The sequence below is a fragment of the Schistocerca gregaria genome, chromosome 2 (assembly GCF_023897955.1).
Source record: "Schistocerca gregaria isolate iqSchGreg1 chromosome 2, iqSchGreg1.2, whole genome shotgun sequence".
NCBI lineage: Eukaryota > Metazoa > Arthropoda > Insecta > Orthoptera > Acrididae > Schistocerca > Schistocerca gregaria.
In genome coordinates, this window is record NC_064921.1 from 756866846 (window position 1) to 756882095 (window position 15250).

General features: G+C 42.9%; 1 protein-coding gene across 2 annotated transcripts in view; it reads left to right on the top strand.

Annotated features, from left to right (window-relative positions):
- Window positions 1–15250, top strand: part of LOC126334954 (beta-1,4-N-acetylgalactosaminyltransferase bre-4-like) — a 451786-nt gene that overhangs the window by 418005 nt on the left and 18531 nt on the right. For both annotated transcript variants that reach the window (XM_049997701.1, XM_049997700.1), the window contains one exon: window positions 8947–9198. In XM_049997701.1, coding sequence (XP_049853658.1) covers window positions 8947–9198 — 252 coding nt within the window. The remainder of the gene's footprint in view (window positions 1–8946; window positions 9199–15250) is intronic.

The following is a 15250-nucleotide window of genomic DNA, read 5'->3' on the forward strand; positions in this document are numbered from 1 at the left end:
GGGATGGTTCCTTCGAAAGGGCACGGCCGATTTCCTTCCCCATCCTTTCATAACCTGAGCTTGTGTTCCGTCTCTAATGACCTCGTCGGCTAGACATTAATCTCCTTCTTTCATGGAAATATTTGGAAAGTTGGCATTACGCATGTCTTTTAAAGGATCGGAACTGGATTTTTTTAACGACTGCTTCAAAGTCGCTATTCATCTTCCAATATACAGGGTGTACGAAAAAGAAACCTCCGATTTGGCACGGCTATATTTCTGAAACTAATAAACATATACAATATATTTTGTTTTTTGATGAACGGTAAACTCAAACTTTTTCATACGTTTTCATTATACCTTTAAGATGCACGGCGTATGTCAAGGCGATATTCCAATTGTTCCCTTACTGCAGCGAGCATGTCTTGAGTTACAGCTTCCACAGCTGCTGTTATGCCATTCCTCAGTTCGTTCATTGTTTTTGGTAATGGAGCCACATCAACAGTCTTCTATAAACCCCCACAAGCAATAATCACATATAGCCAGGTCCGGTGACCTTGGAGGCAAGTAATGTAAGGCAGAACCATTTTGTTCAGTGCGAGCGACCCATCGTTCAGTAATCCTTTGGTTTAAAAACTCCCGGATTTCCAGATGCCAATGTGGCGGTGCCTCATTCTGTTGGTAAATGAATTTGTTCGAATCAGTCTTCAACTATGGGAAAAGTTCTCAAGCATATCGCGATGTGTGTTTCCTGAAACAATGTTCACGGCAAAGATAACTTGACCATACACCCGTGAAACTGCACAAAACACATTAAATTTTGGAGAGCCCCTTTCATGTGGTTGTTCCTTACCCCATTCTCACATTATGAAGGTTCACCTTTCCATTTACATGGAATGTTGCCTTATCACTAAACTCTAAGCGTGGAAAAAACTGTCATCCTCTCTCTTGCCAAGAACGAACTTGCAGAACTCTACACATTGTTGTTCGTCACCTTCACGAAGAGCTTGCAGTAGCTGAATTTTTTTTATGATTCCATGTGTAAACGTCGACGCAGCACACGCCAGACGGACATCGGGGACATTTTGAGCTGTCGAGCTGCACGGCGAACGTATTTCTGCGGACTCCTTATAACACTATGGCTGATGCTTTCGACGTCTGTGTCATACACTTGGGGACGGCCCGGCGATTTGCCTTTACACAAACAACCTGTTTTTGGGAATTGTTAATGCCATCGTCTAATGCTCTGTGCTGTAGGAGGATCCACACCATACCTAGTACGAAAGTCACACTGAACAGTTATTACTGACCCGCATTGGCAAAACTTAGAACATAAATGGCTTTCTGTTGTCCTGACACCATTCTTACGAGATTGAAGTGATAGCACACTGCTGTCACCTAGCGGGATCCATGTAAAACTTGAGAGCTTGCTCTTTCCAGTAGTACGTTCTTCACGCACATATCTCAAATAACATAATAGTCATAATCTTTTGTAATCGGCGTGATTCTTATTGATACACCATATATTAAAGATACTCCCCCCCCCCAGGTCTCGCTCTCTTCCGGCCTGTACAGCTTCAAGTAAGTCAGGTGATCGTCTAACTTAAACTGTGTAAAGGTTCTAATGAGGTCCTCACTGCTTAATGTTCAGTGATCTGTGTTCGAAACAGAAATTGATCATTTATTTTATATACTTTGCCTCGAATCCCTGATCCACGTCTAGTTATAAAATATTACTTACCTTGTTATTTCGTGGCGGCCTCGTTCGCTCTTCTATAAGATACGATGCCTGTCTCGGATCCTATTTCTGATACGAAGAAACATTAACTGGTGGAAGGATTGTTTCATTCACGTTGTTTCCAACGATTATTCAGTGAAATAAAGTTTCAGAACTTTGAAACAACTGTGTTGCCCGTTATTTGCGCTTACTGAAGTGTTAACAGACGATACTGCTGGCTGTAGCAGTATTACTAAACACGTTAGTTCTGTTTGCTATAGCTTTTCGCCAAGACATAATTTTCCTTCCAATATTGTCCACTTAAAAATACTCTCCCGCCAAGACTGCGCAACCAAGAAAAGCAGAGACTGAATATACAGGGTGAACATGAATAATACCGACAACGTGCAGGGACGCATTCATCACTAGAAATGGAGGAAAAACGCCCTACGAACATGCGTCCGGAAATGCATCATTGCCACGGTAGATAGCTCTGACGAATGATGGTTCTCTGACCACCTTCTGTGGGTTCCTTGTGTGTTGCAGGCTGTGTCATTGACGTAGCGTACTGTAAGCAGCAGAATGGTCCGGCATTCTGTATCTACATCCATACTTTGCAAACCACCGTGAGGTGCATGGTAGAGAGTAACGTCCTACTGTACCAGTTACTAGGGTTTCTTCGTGTTCCATTCTCGTATGTAGCGCGGGAAGAATTATTGTTAGGATGCCTGTGTTCGTGCATATTCCCATATTGTCCTCACTCCCCCTCTCCCTGTACAAGACGCACGTCATCAGTACAAGACGCACGTCATCAGTACAAGACGCACGTCATCAGTACAAGACGCACGTCATCAGTACAAGACGCACGTCATCAGTACAAGACGCACGTCATCAGTACAAGACGCACGTCATCAGTACAAGACGCACGTCATCAGTACAAGACGCACGTCATCAGTACAAGACGCACGTCATCAGTACAAGACGCACGTCATCAGTACAAGACGCACGTCATCAGTACAAGACGCACGTCATCAGTACAAGACGCACGTCATCTGTACAAGACGCACACTGTCCAATATTAAAATAGGACAATCTACCATCAGCCAAGTAAGTGCATTTAAATATCTTGGAAGCACAATAACTGAAGACTTGAGATGTCACCAGGAGGTGAAAACTCGAATTCCCATAACGAGGGAGGCATTCAACAGAAAGAGGAGACTTATGTTGCAAGTTAGATGAAGGTCTAAGGAAAAGGCTTGGTGAATGTTTTGTCTGGAATGTGGCACTATATTGGGCAGAAACATGGACGCTGAGACGAGAGGATGAAAAAAGGTTAGAAGCATTTGAGGTGTGGATGTGGAGGAGAATGGAGAGAATAAGCTGGATGGAAAGAGTGAGTAATGTAAGAGTATTGGAAAGGGTTGATGAGAGATGATGTCTGCTGAAGGTTGTAAGAGAAAGGAAAAAGAACTGGTTGGGGGATTCACTGAGAAAGGAGTGCTTGCTAGCCGATGCTTCAGAACAATTGGTTTGTGAGAGAAGACGGAGAAGAGGAAGGAGATACCAGATGATAGACAATATAAAGGGAAGAGGAAATTAATGCAGACCTGAAGAAGATGGCAGAAGACTGGACAGCCTGGAGAACCACCATGTGAAAACCTGCCTTTTGGCAGGACGACGACGACGACGACGACGATTGCAGACAAATCTGTAGTAAATCAGGCTTTTTGTAGGTGATACAGTTATCAACAGGGTGCGTCAAAAAATGTACACACACTTTGAAGTGTCATAGAAAATTTATTTCCCATTCTACAATGTTAAATTTCTGGAAATGGAAAGCTTAAAGTCCAACTGGAAAAATAAATGTACTTTGCAAATGTGATTAATGTTCAAACTGGTGGCCTTGAGCATCAATACATTTCTGAGTACGAGTTACCACTGATTCCGTACATCGTACCAAAGTGTCCAGTGAGATTTCTGCGCACACCGCCTGAATCCCATTCCAAAGTGTGTCCAGGTTACGTGATTTACGTTTGTACACCTCATCTTTTACTGTGCCACATAAGAAGAAATCCAGTGGCGTGAGGTGTAGAGAGCGTGCAGGAAACTCGATTAGTCCCCTGCGTCCTATCCACTGGCCTGGCACTTTGTGGTCCAGGTACTCTCGTACGTCCCTATGATGATGCGGCGGGGCGCCATCTTGTTGGAAATAAAACACATTATTACCGTATAATGCACGAATGGCAGGGAATATGGAGTCAGTAAGCATTGTTAGGTACGTTTCTCCAGTAACAGTACCTTCAAAGCGGAAAGGCCCAACGAGTCCCCTTAAGACAAACCACATCACACATTTACACCAGGCAAATTCACAGCCTTTTCAACTGTAATGTGAGGATTATCTTCAGCCCAGTACACACAATTGTGCCTATTGACAGTTCCATTGAGTTTGAATTGGGCTTCATCCGACCAAATTATGCTACCCATAAATCCCGGCTCACGTCTCACCATCTCCTAAACCCATTCACAAAATTCTAACCTACGATCTGGATCGTCGTCACTTAGCTGTTGCACCAGCCTTGGAATGTACACACGAAACTTGCCTTTCTCCAGAATGCGTAGCACACTACTAGCACTTATATTACTCTCACGTGCGAATTTCCTTGAAGATTTTTGAGGCGAACGCTGAAACAGTTCCGAGACCGCAGTTGTGGAATCATCACTTGTAGCTGTACGAGGTCGCCCTGATCGACCTTCATGCACATCACACACTGTTCAATGAATTTCGAATTTGTCTCGTAGACGTGTAATTGCTAACCTTGAAGGTTGTTCTGTACCGTACTCTCTTCTCCACTGTCTTCGAACCGCAGCTACATTCTCAAACTTCCAGTACCACTGAATTATCTGCTTCCGCGCTTCAAAGCTCAAGCGCACGTCCGCTAATTTGCAGTTACTTCCTCTCCACTGCTGCCACCTGTTCAAGAAACATAACGTTACTTTCTCACAGATATTTAACCTTGTAGAACGGAAAATAAATTGTCTATGACATTTCAAAGTGTGTGTTCATTTTTTGACGCACCCTGTATAATGAAGTACAGGGTGACAATTATTGAACTATATGCAATAAAATCGTCATAACTTCTGAATTGTTTGCATTAGGACGTTCAAACTGCATGGCTGGCCGCGAGCCATGATAGGAATTAGTATGGTTTGAATTAGTGATGAAACCCACTTTCATTTGGATGGGTTCGTCAACAAACAAAATTGGCGCGTTTGGGGGACTGACAATCGGCATTTTCCGATCGAGGAGTATCGTCACCCTCAAAAGGTGACTGGGTGATGTGCAATGTACAGTCACGGAATTATGGGTAAGATATTTTGTGATGGCACCGTGACTGCCGAATGGCACGTAAAGTTTTTGGAAGATGATTTCATCCCTATTATCCAGAGAGACCTGGATTTTGACAAGATGTGGTTAATGCAAGGCTAAGCTCGACACCATGGGAGCAAGAGTGTGTTTGACGTCCTGGAGGGCTCTGGGGTACCCAGAGGCCGCTGGCATGGACCTCAATTGGCCGCCATATTCCTCGGATCTGAACGCATGCGACTCCTTTTTGTGGGTCTGTATTGAAGACAAAGTGTACACCAAATAACTTCAAAAGCATTGCTGAGATGAAACAGCAACTCAGGAGGTCATCGACAACATCGATGTTCCGACACTTCAGCGGGTCGTGCAGAATTTCGCTATTTGTCTGCGCCACATCATGACCAATGAGCTCAGGCATATCGAACATGTCATAACGTAAATCCGAATATTTGTAGTGACGTTTACATGTTGAATAAAGTGTGTACACGCCGTAGTTTGTAACTGTTTTTTTTTTCTTCATATAGTTCAGTAATTCTCACCCATCACTGTCTGAGAGAAGCTGCATAAATATTAAGTCAGATCTTGATAAGATTTCAACGTAGTGCAGAGATTGGCAACTTCCTCTAAATGTTCAGAAATGTAAAATTTTTCACTTCACAAAACAGAAAAACTTAGTATCCTATGACTATAATATCAGCGAGTCACTGCTGGAATCGGCCAACTCATGCAAGTACCTGGGTGTAACACTTTGTAGGGATGTGAAATGGACTGACCTCATAGGTTCAATCGTGGGTAAAGCAGGTGGTAGACTTCGGCTTATTGACAGAATCCTGGGAAGTGCAGTTAGGGAGTGCAAAGGCAGTTGCTTAAAAATCACTTCGGTGACAGTTTCTAGAATATTGCTCATGTGTGTGGGACCGTACCAGATAGGACTAACATAGGATATTGAATGTATACAGAGAGGGGAGCACGAATGTCACAGGTTTGTTTACTCATTGGGATAGTGTCACAGATACTGAAGAAACTGAACTGGCAGGCTCTTGAAGACAAGCGCAAACTATCCTGACTAAACGCGTCTGTGGACTGGTTAGGACACTCGACTCACATTCGTGGCGATGAGGGTTCAAACCCACGTCCGGCCATCTTGATTTACACATAATTGTGCAGTATACACAAAGTGTGTTTCGCACAGTTACGAGCAGTGATATAGTTGCAAGTTAGTGAATACGTAAAGCCTTCAACTTCGATAGTCCTGTCATCCTCAGTTGGCTGTCTAATACTGAATGACACACAATTTTCGTGCCATATACACTGAAGAACAGCGGCAAAAATGGAACAAAAACACAACATGTAGAAAGACATCGACGAAATCTGTAAGTAGATCCTTATTACTACATAAAAGAAACTCTAAGAGGCCAGAACTGTTTATGCCCTATATATATATATATATATATATATATATATATATATATATATATATATATATATATATATATATATCGTCTCAAAATGTAAACTAAATAACGTAAACAAAAATATGTACATATTCTAGGACACCGTAGATGCCTTGAAAGTATAAAGGCGAAACGCTTATGGCACGTAAAATGTTTCATTCAGTTGTAATTAGACGATCCAAAAATTAAAAATTACCACTGTAATACCAGAACCTTCAAACACACAGTTATATTCAGAATCAGCTAAATGAGTGTCTACATTATTGCGAGTATCACTATCGTTAATGAAATCCGCGGTTCCTGCATCTGATAAACCTCGACGAGATAGGATTGCAAATGAACCAGCAAGATAAGGAATACGTAGAACGCAAAGAGAAGTTTTAACTCGAATTACGACGCTGTAATCAATACTGCTGTGCCATCTATTGACGCAATTTGTTACTAAACATCTGTAAAACAGAGGATTTTTGCGGATGATGCTGTGGTATATCGAGAGGTTGTAACAATAGAAAATTATACTGAAATGCATGAGGATCTGCAACGAATTGGCGTACGCTGCAGGCAATGGCTATTGAATCTCAATGTAGACAAGTGTAATGTGCTGCGAATACATAGAAAGAATGATCCTTTGTCATTTAGCTACGGTATAGCAGGTCAGCAACTGGAAGCAGTTAATTCCATAAATTATCTGGGAGTAGGCATTTGGAATGATTTAAAATGGAATGATCATATAAAGTTGATCGTCGGTAAAGCAGATGCCAGACTGAGATTCATTGGAACAGTCCTAAGGAAATGCAATCGGAAAACAAAGGAAGTAGGTTACAGTACGCTTGTTCGCCCACTGCTTGAATACTGCTCAGCAGTGTGGGATCCGTACCAGATAGGGTTGATAGAAGAGATAGAGAAGATCCAACGGAGAGCAGCGCGCTTCGTTACAGGATCATTTAATAATCGCGAAAGCGTTACGGATTGTGCGACTGGATTCGTGATTTCCTGTCAGGAAGGTCGCAGTTCGTAGTAATAGACGGCAAATCATATTGTAAAATTGAAGTGACATCAGATGTTCCCCAGGGAAGCGTCCTGGGGACCTCTGCTGTTCCCGTACCTATATTAATGACCTGGGTGACAATCTGAGCAGTTCGCAGATGATGCTGTAATTTACCGTCTAGTAAGGTCATCCGAAGACCAGTATCAGTTTCAAAGCGATTCAGAAAAGATTGCTGTATGGTGTGGCAGGTGGCAGTTGCCGCTAAATAACGAAAAGTGTGAGGTGATCCACATGAGTTCCAAAAGAAATCCGTTGGAATTCGATTACTCGATAAATAGTACAATTCTGAAAGCTGTCAATTCAACTAAGTACCTGGGTGTTAAAATTACAACCAACTTCAGTTGGAAAGACCACATAGATATTATGGGGAAGGCGAGCCAAAGGTTGCGTTTCATTGGCAGGTCACTTAGAAGATGCAACAAGTCCACTAAAGAGACAGCTTACATTACACTCGTCCGTCATCTGTTAGAATGTTGCTGCGCGGCATGGGGTCCTTACCAGGTGGGATTGACGGAGGACATCGAAAGGGCGCAAAAAAGGCAGCTCGTTATGTATTATCACATATAGGGAAAAGAGTGTGGCAGATATGATACGCGAGTTGGGATGGAAGTCATTAAAGCAAAGACGTTTTTCGTCGCGGCGAGATCTATTTACGAAATTACAGTCACCAACTTTCTCTTCCGAATGCGAAAATATTTTGTTGAGCCCAACCTACATAGGCATGAATGATCATCAAAATAAAATAAGAGAAATCAGAGCTCGAACAGAAAGGTTTAGGTGTTTGTTCTTCCCGCGCGCTATTCGGGAGTGGAATGGTAGGGAGATAGTATGATTGTGGTTCGATGAACCCTCTGCCAAGCACTTAAATGTGAATTGCAGAGTAATCATGTAAATGTAGAGATGACAGATAAACTCCAGTGGAAGACACTGCAAGAGAGACGCTCAGTAGCTCGGTACGGGCTTTTGTTGAAGTTTCGAGAACATACCTTCACCAAGGAGTCAAGCAGTATATTGCTCCCTCCTACGTATATCTCGCGAAGAGCCCATGAGGATAGAATCAGAGAGATTAGAGCCCAGACAGGAGCATACTGACAATCCTTCTTTCCACGAACAATACGAGACTGGAATAGAAGGGAGAACCGATAGAGGTACTCCAGGTACGCTCCTCCACACACCGTCAGGTGGCTTGCGGAGTATGGATGTAGATGTGGAACGTGTAACTCTGACCAAACCCGTCAAAGTAACGTTACAGTGTTTTGCACGGTATTAGATGTAGCCGCCGGTAAAATTTGCGGTCATTGACCTGCGCGCGACCCACATGCCTGTAAATTTGACGTGTTCGGCGCACAGTGTGTAGAAGAGAACTGGGGGACTGGTGTTGCAGAGGGCCCGCTGAAGGTGTCGCGCGAGTCGGCGCCTCTGGCCTCGCTGCAGGAGGGCCGCGGGCCGGCGTGGCTGCGCGCGCTGTCGGCCGGCGGACACTTCCGGCCGTCGGGCTGCCGCGCGCGACACCGCGTCGCCGTCGTGGTGCCCTACCGAGACCGCGCCGCACACCTCGCGCTGCTGCTCACCAACCTGCACCCCCTGCTGCAGAAGCAGCAGCTCGACTACCGCATCGTCGTCGTCGAGCAGGCGGGTAAGCCGCCGTCCGCACAATTGATCGTTCCCACACCTTCGTAAGTTGGAAGATTAAGGGGAAACTTGAAATGTGACGATGGGAACACAGGTTTGATGTGGGGCCGCAACTCTTTATATATATGGAAGTGTATGACACATCATATAACATTCGCTTGGGCTCTGGAATTTAGTGGTGTAATTTGTTTTTGTCTATCTTGTACAGTTTAGAGGTTATTAATGTTCAAAGTTGGGAAATTACCTTCTTACCGACTCCTACAACACGTGCTCTACGTGTTGCCCATCCCGAGACACGAATCGCCATCGAGGTAACTTTGAACTTTAATACCTTCTAAACTGTATGAGATAGACAAAAACAAATTACACCACTCAGTTCCAGAGCTCAAGCGAGTGTTACCTGATGTCATACACCCCGCCCGCCCACTTTCCCATAAAAAAGAATGACTTGAATCCAAAGTGGCGGCGGATTTCAAGATGGCGGCCACGAATGACATTAACTCCAAAAGTTGCGGCCCCATGTCAAACATTTGTTCCCATCATCACATTTCAATCTGACTCGCGCTGTATTACCATTTATGTGCCCATGATGAACTGATCAAATAGCGTAACACAGTGGCTTGTGGGGGGGATGTTGAGCGCGGCCCGGATCGTCGACCGTGCTGTGGAGACATGCTGATCAGCAAGAATATTATGACCACCTACCTAACAGCCGGTATGTCCACCTTTGGCGTGGATAACAGTGGCGGCGTGTCGTGACGTGGAACCAGTGAGGCCTTGCAGTGTACTCCCCCCCCCCCTACCCCCCCCCACACACACACATACAAAAACGTGTCCCCTAATTCCTGTAAATTCCGGGAGGGGGAGTGGGAGGGGGAGGAGAAATGAACTCTGTCGCCATGTTCAGTCACATCCCGATCAGGTACAGATTTGGGGAGTAGGGGGGGGGGGGGGGGGAGAGGGAGTGCCTCAATTAGAGCTCGATGTGCTCCTCGAACCACTCCATCACACTGCATGCCCTGTGACATGGTGTATTACCGTGCTGAAGAAATGCCACTGCCGTCGAGAATTGTGATCCTCATGAAGGCGTGTATGTGGTCTGCAAGCAGTGTGCGATACTTCTTTGCCATCATGGTGCCCTGCACGACCTCCACTGGACCTGTAGATGCCCACACGAATGTTCCCCAGAGCATAACGGAACTGCCGACAGCTTTTCTCTGTCCCTCAGTACAGGTGTTGTGGAGCTGTTGACCTGGAAGACAACAGTTTCGCACCCTCCCATCGGTAAGATAAAGAAGGTATTGGGATTAATCAGACTGTGCAACGCTCTGTCACTGCACCAACATCCAGTGCCCATTTAAGTCATAGTTGCCGATGTCGTGGTGTTAACAATAGCACGTGCTGTATGGATCGTCGAATGTAAAGGCCCATCATTAGGAGTAATTGGCGCACTGTGTGTTCAGATACACTTGTACTTTGCCCAGCTTAAGGCCTGATGTTAGTTCCGCCAGGTTGCCCGCCCTGTTTTACCAGTCTACCCAGCCTACGATGTCTGACATCTGTAATGAGGTGTGGCCGCCCAACTCTACAATGTGTAGGCGTGGTATCACTGTGTGTTGAAGCACTCAAAACGGCACTTCACCAACTACTGACAGGTCGTACAGTTCCAGAAATGCCCTTGCCAAATCTCTGGACCATCACAATCTGCTCCCGGTGCAACTCAGACATATTGCGCATCTTGCCCATTCTACACACGGACACCACTCTCACTGATGTGACAGGCACACTGTGTATGTGTATGTGTGTGTGGGGAGGGGGGGGGGAGGAGGAGGAGGAGGAGGAGGGGGGGGGTGGCCATGTGCAGGTGTGGGTGTGCATGTGCGCACATGACAAGCAGTTATTCCTCACCAGGTAATGCTGCTATGACCTGTATGGGTTTGTATCAATAGTAGATTGGTGGTCGTCATAATGTTCTGGCTAACCAGTGTATGTACACAGTAGCAGTTCATGATGGGAGGGGACCTCCATGGTATACAGTCCCATAAAGAAACTTCTAAAGAAACGGACTACTGCATAGTAAGTGTAAAATAAAGCACAGGGCTATAGATACGGAGATGCTAAATGAAACTAGTTCAGTTGTCGAGAGAGCACTGTGTTAAGCCTTCAGTGACTACCACAGTAGCATATTGTCAAATGATGTTTCGCAGAATCCAAATATATGTTCCCGCATGTAAAGGCTGTTAGTGGCACCAAAGTTGGTGTGCAGTAATTCGCAAATGAGACAGAAACTGAAATTTAGAGTATCAAAACAAAAGCTGCAATGCTTAATTCTGATTTCAAATGTTCCTTTACAAAGTAAAACCAAGCTTTAATTCTCATACCACTGAAAATATGAGAATAGATATTAGTATCAGTACCTTTGAGAAACAGCTGAAATTGTTAAAATTAAGCAAAGCTCAAGGGCCTCACGGAAAGTGTATCAGACGCTTTACTGAAATTGTACCTGAGTTAACCCTTCTTTGAGCTTTAACTTATCATAAATCTCTTGAACAAAAATTGTGTCCACTAGGTGCAGGAGAGAACAGGTTGCACCCACCTACAAGAGATGTAGTAGAAGTGTTCCACCAAACTACCATCCAGGATTGTTGACATCTATTTGTTGTAGAATTTTGCCAAATATTCTGATTTCAAATATAATGAGCTATCTTGAACTCCTTCATGCCAACGAGTGTGGAGTCTGAAAGGATCGATCATGTGAAATGCACTTTTCTCACATCATATACTGAAAGCCATGGATAAACGCAGTTGGATAGATGCAGTATTTCTTGACTTCTGAAAAAGCATTTGAATCATTACCACATTTATGCTTACTATCAAAAGTGTGATCGTTTGGTGTGTGAAGTGAAATTTGTGACGGGATTGAGGATTTTTTGGTAGCAAGAACATAGCACGAACATAGCAAGTTACCTTAGATGGAGAGTCATCGATAGATGTAGAGGTAATTTTGGGTGTGCCACAGGGAAGTGTGTTGGGACCCTTGCTATTCATGTTACATGTTACATGTTAATGATCCTGCAGACAATATTAATAGTAATATCAGATGGTTCGCAGTTGATGCACTTATCAGTAACAAAATACGGTCTGATAACAGCTGCAAATATTTTCAGTCTGCTCTTGACAACATTTCAAAGTGGTGCACATATTGGTAACTTGCTGTAAATGTTCAGAAATGTAAAATTGTACATTTCACAAAACAAAACAAAAAATGTAATATCCTATGACTGTTATATCAGTGAGTCATAGTTGGAATCGGCCAACTCATACAAATATCTGGGGGTAACACTTTGTAGGGATATGAAATAAAATGATGACATAGGCTGTCATAGATAGACCAAGTGGTAGGCTTCCCCATGGGACTTCACAGAGATGCTAAAGTGAACTGGCAGACCCTAGAAGATTATATGCATAGTATCCCTAGAAACCCTACGTACAAAGTTTCGAGAACCAGCTTTAAATGATGACTGGGCATTTACTGTTATCCCTAGTATTGCTCCCATAGTGATTGTGAGAACAAAATTAGATTAATTACAGCACACAAAGAAGAATTTAAACAATTGTTTTCTCTGCACTCCATACGTGAATGGAACAGCTAAAAAATCCAATTGGTACAATGAAATGTAGCCTCTGCCATACACTTCACAGTAATTTGCAGATAAGGCTTGATTTAATGCCCAAGTGACACAAGCCAGTGCTTTGAGCGCCAAGGTAAGGAACACCCAAGTGCGAGACTTGTATGCAGTGTGTATCACTGTTAGCAGCGAATGTTCTCAAACATTGCAGAGTATAGATGTGGAAGTAGATCAAATCCACACCACGGATTAACAAAAATGAGTTGCTACGCCAGTGAGCCTGTTTCAAGTGTTTAGTCAGTTTCCCCCAACTGTTTATACAAGTGCTGGGCTGGTCACCAAACTCCACCTCAGAGAATATAATAATGTCCATGCAAACCAAGTTGCCACTGGGAGAGGTGGCTGATGAGAGCAAGCAAAAAGCCATTTCCCATTTACGGTCATTCCTATCAGCCACCTCACTGATTGAGCACTTGGTTTACACAGGTGGTGTACACAGTCAAAATAATGTAACATCTAGATCAAAGTTCTTTACAATTCACTTATAGATGTACAGGGCTTGACCCTCCTTTACGTTACCTTGACAACTGTGACAATGTGTACCCACAGTTGCTTGTAACGACCGGAGATAGTTGATCACTGACATAAAACTGTCTTTTTGAATGTTTGATAAAATGGCGTTACATGAAATGTATTCTACAAACAACATATTATGCATTACAAATTATCACGAAAATTTTAATTATTCTTTTCCATGGGGTTGTGCTGTGCGTTGTTATGAGCTTGCACCACATTTCTGTCAAAAAAGATTATTTGTGTACATTGTCAAAAAAACACACTCCCCTTATCTCCGTTGCAACAGGTGTTGGAATGCCCACGGCTAAATGAGGTCACACAGTGAAAGTATATTCACACTAGTTAACACTGTTTATTGCTACATTGGAGTGTTATCATAGGAGCACACAGTTATCAAACTTAATCACAGTCATCAAATGCAAATGCAAATTCACAATGCAGAGTAATTGCAAGAGTCTGTCATTGGGTTTATAGAGGACATAAAACAGGACATAAGTCTGATTTGCACACAGTACATCTTCGGAGCTGTTACCTCTACTGGATCTGTTACCTCTACAGGATCAACTACTTTCCCACACCAGTAGATATAGATGTTGCTTCAATGATTTCTGGCCACAGATGTGGGACTCAAATGGGTTTATGAAGACTGTTGTAAGAACAAATTGTTATCTCATAAACTATATAATATAACAAAAATCGGCTAGGTTGAATTTGGCTGTTTTGCATGAACTGTAAGTTTTTAGTAAATCTGATGTGTGAGAAATGTCATGAAATTGATAATTATGGAATTAATTAATTAGTGCCATATGTCATGTTATACATAAAAATTAGGCAATGAATGTAGATAGTTAAAGGTCAGAATCTAACAGTGGTTAGTGCAAAATGTGCAATGAAAGTTGCTAATAGCTCGGAACTTAGTTTAATTAGTCTGTAAGACAATTAATTTAAAATACATTATTGGAAAGACCGAATGCTTAGCTTTCAAATGGTATAGGTCATCAAACTGTAGTACCCTATAGAATATTGATTTTATTGTGCAAAGATAGGTTGGTACTAACCGTAAATGTGACACATTGAGCTGTAGACAGACACAATGAACAGACTATTACACACTAAGCCTTTGGCCAACTTAACTTGTCATCTTTATGATGAGAAGCACTCAGTCGTTTTCATAACATTGTTGTAGTACAGCATCTTCATTTAGCTATAACTTGTAATTAACCTAATCTATAGCCAAATGAATGGTATCAGTGGAATCGGTGCAATGAGAAGATAAACTTAACAGTGAATTTAAATTGGACTTTGCTTGATAATTTATTTGCAGGTTTTTTCGTACGTGTCACATGTTGCATAAGTAACTGTGTCAGGGATATAATGAACTTGGAATAATTGTTGGGAACCAGCAACATAACAGATGGGAAGTACCCACTTATTGCTGAGAGGTTTGTACTGTTGTTCATTATGAATACCTAGAAGCCAAATTGATCCTGTGGAAATGGTTGTCATGTAAAGGTAGACACAGCATCCCAGTCTGTTGTGGATCCAAAGGGTGAAGGTTGTGAGGGACTTGACAAATCCTCCCCACCCCTCCAAAAGTCAAAATCACTGTTCTTGTCACTGATGTAAACAAATTATTTTGTTCACAAAATGAACGTTGTCAACAGTCAAGAAATGTTCAAAGCAACAATTAACTTCCACTATACACACCAAATGAAAAATGGTGCATCGCAGTGATCACAAAGCTTCACACAATCAGATTGAAGGCGAACTCTTGGGAGTTACAAACTGTGCAGGACATTCAGCTAGGTATATGCTCTTAAAGAATGCATATAGTATTATATTGATGTAACA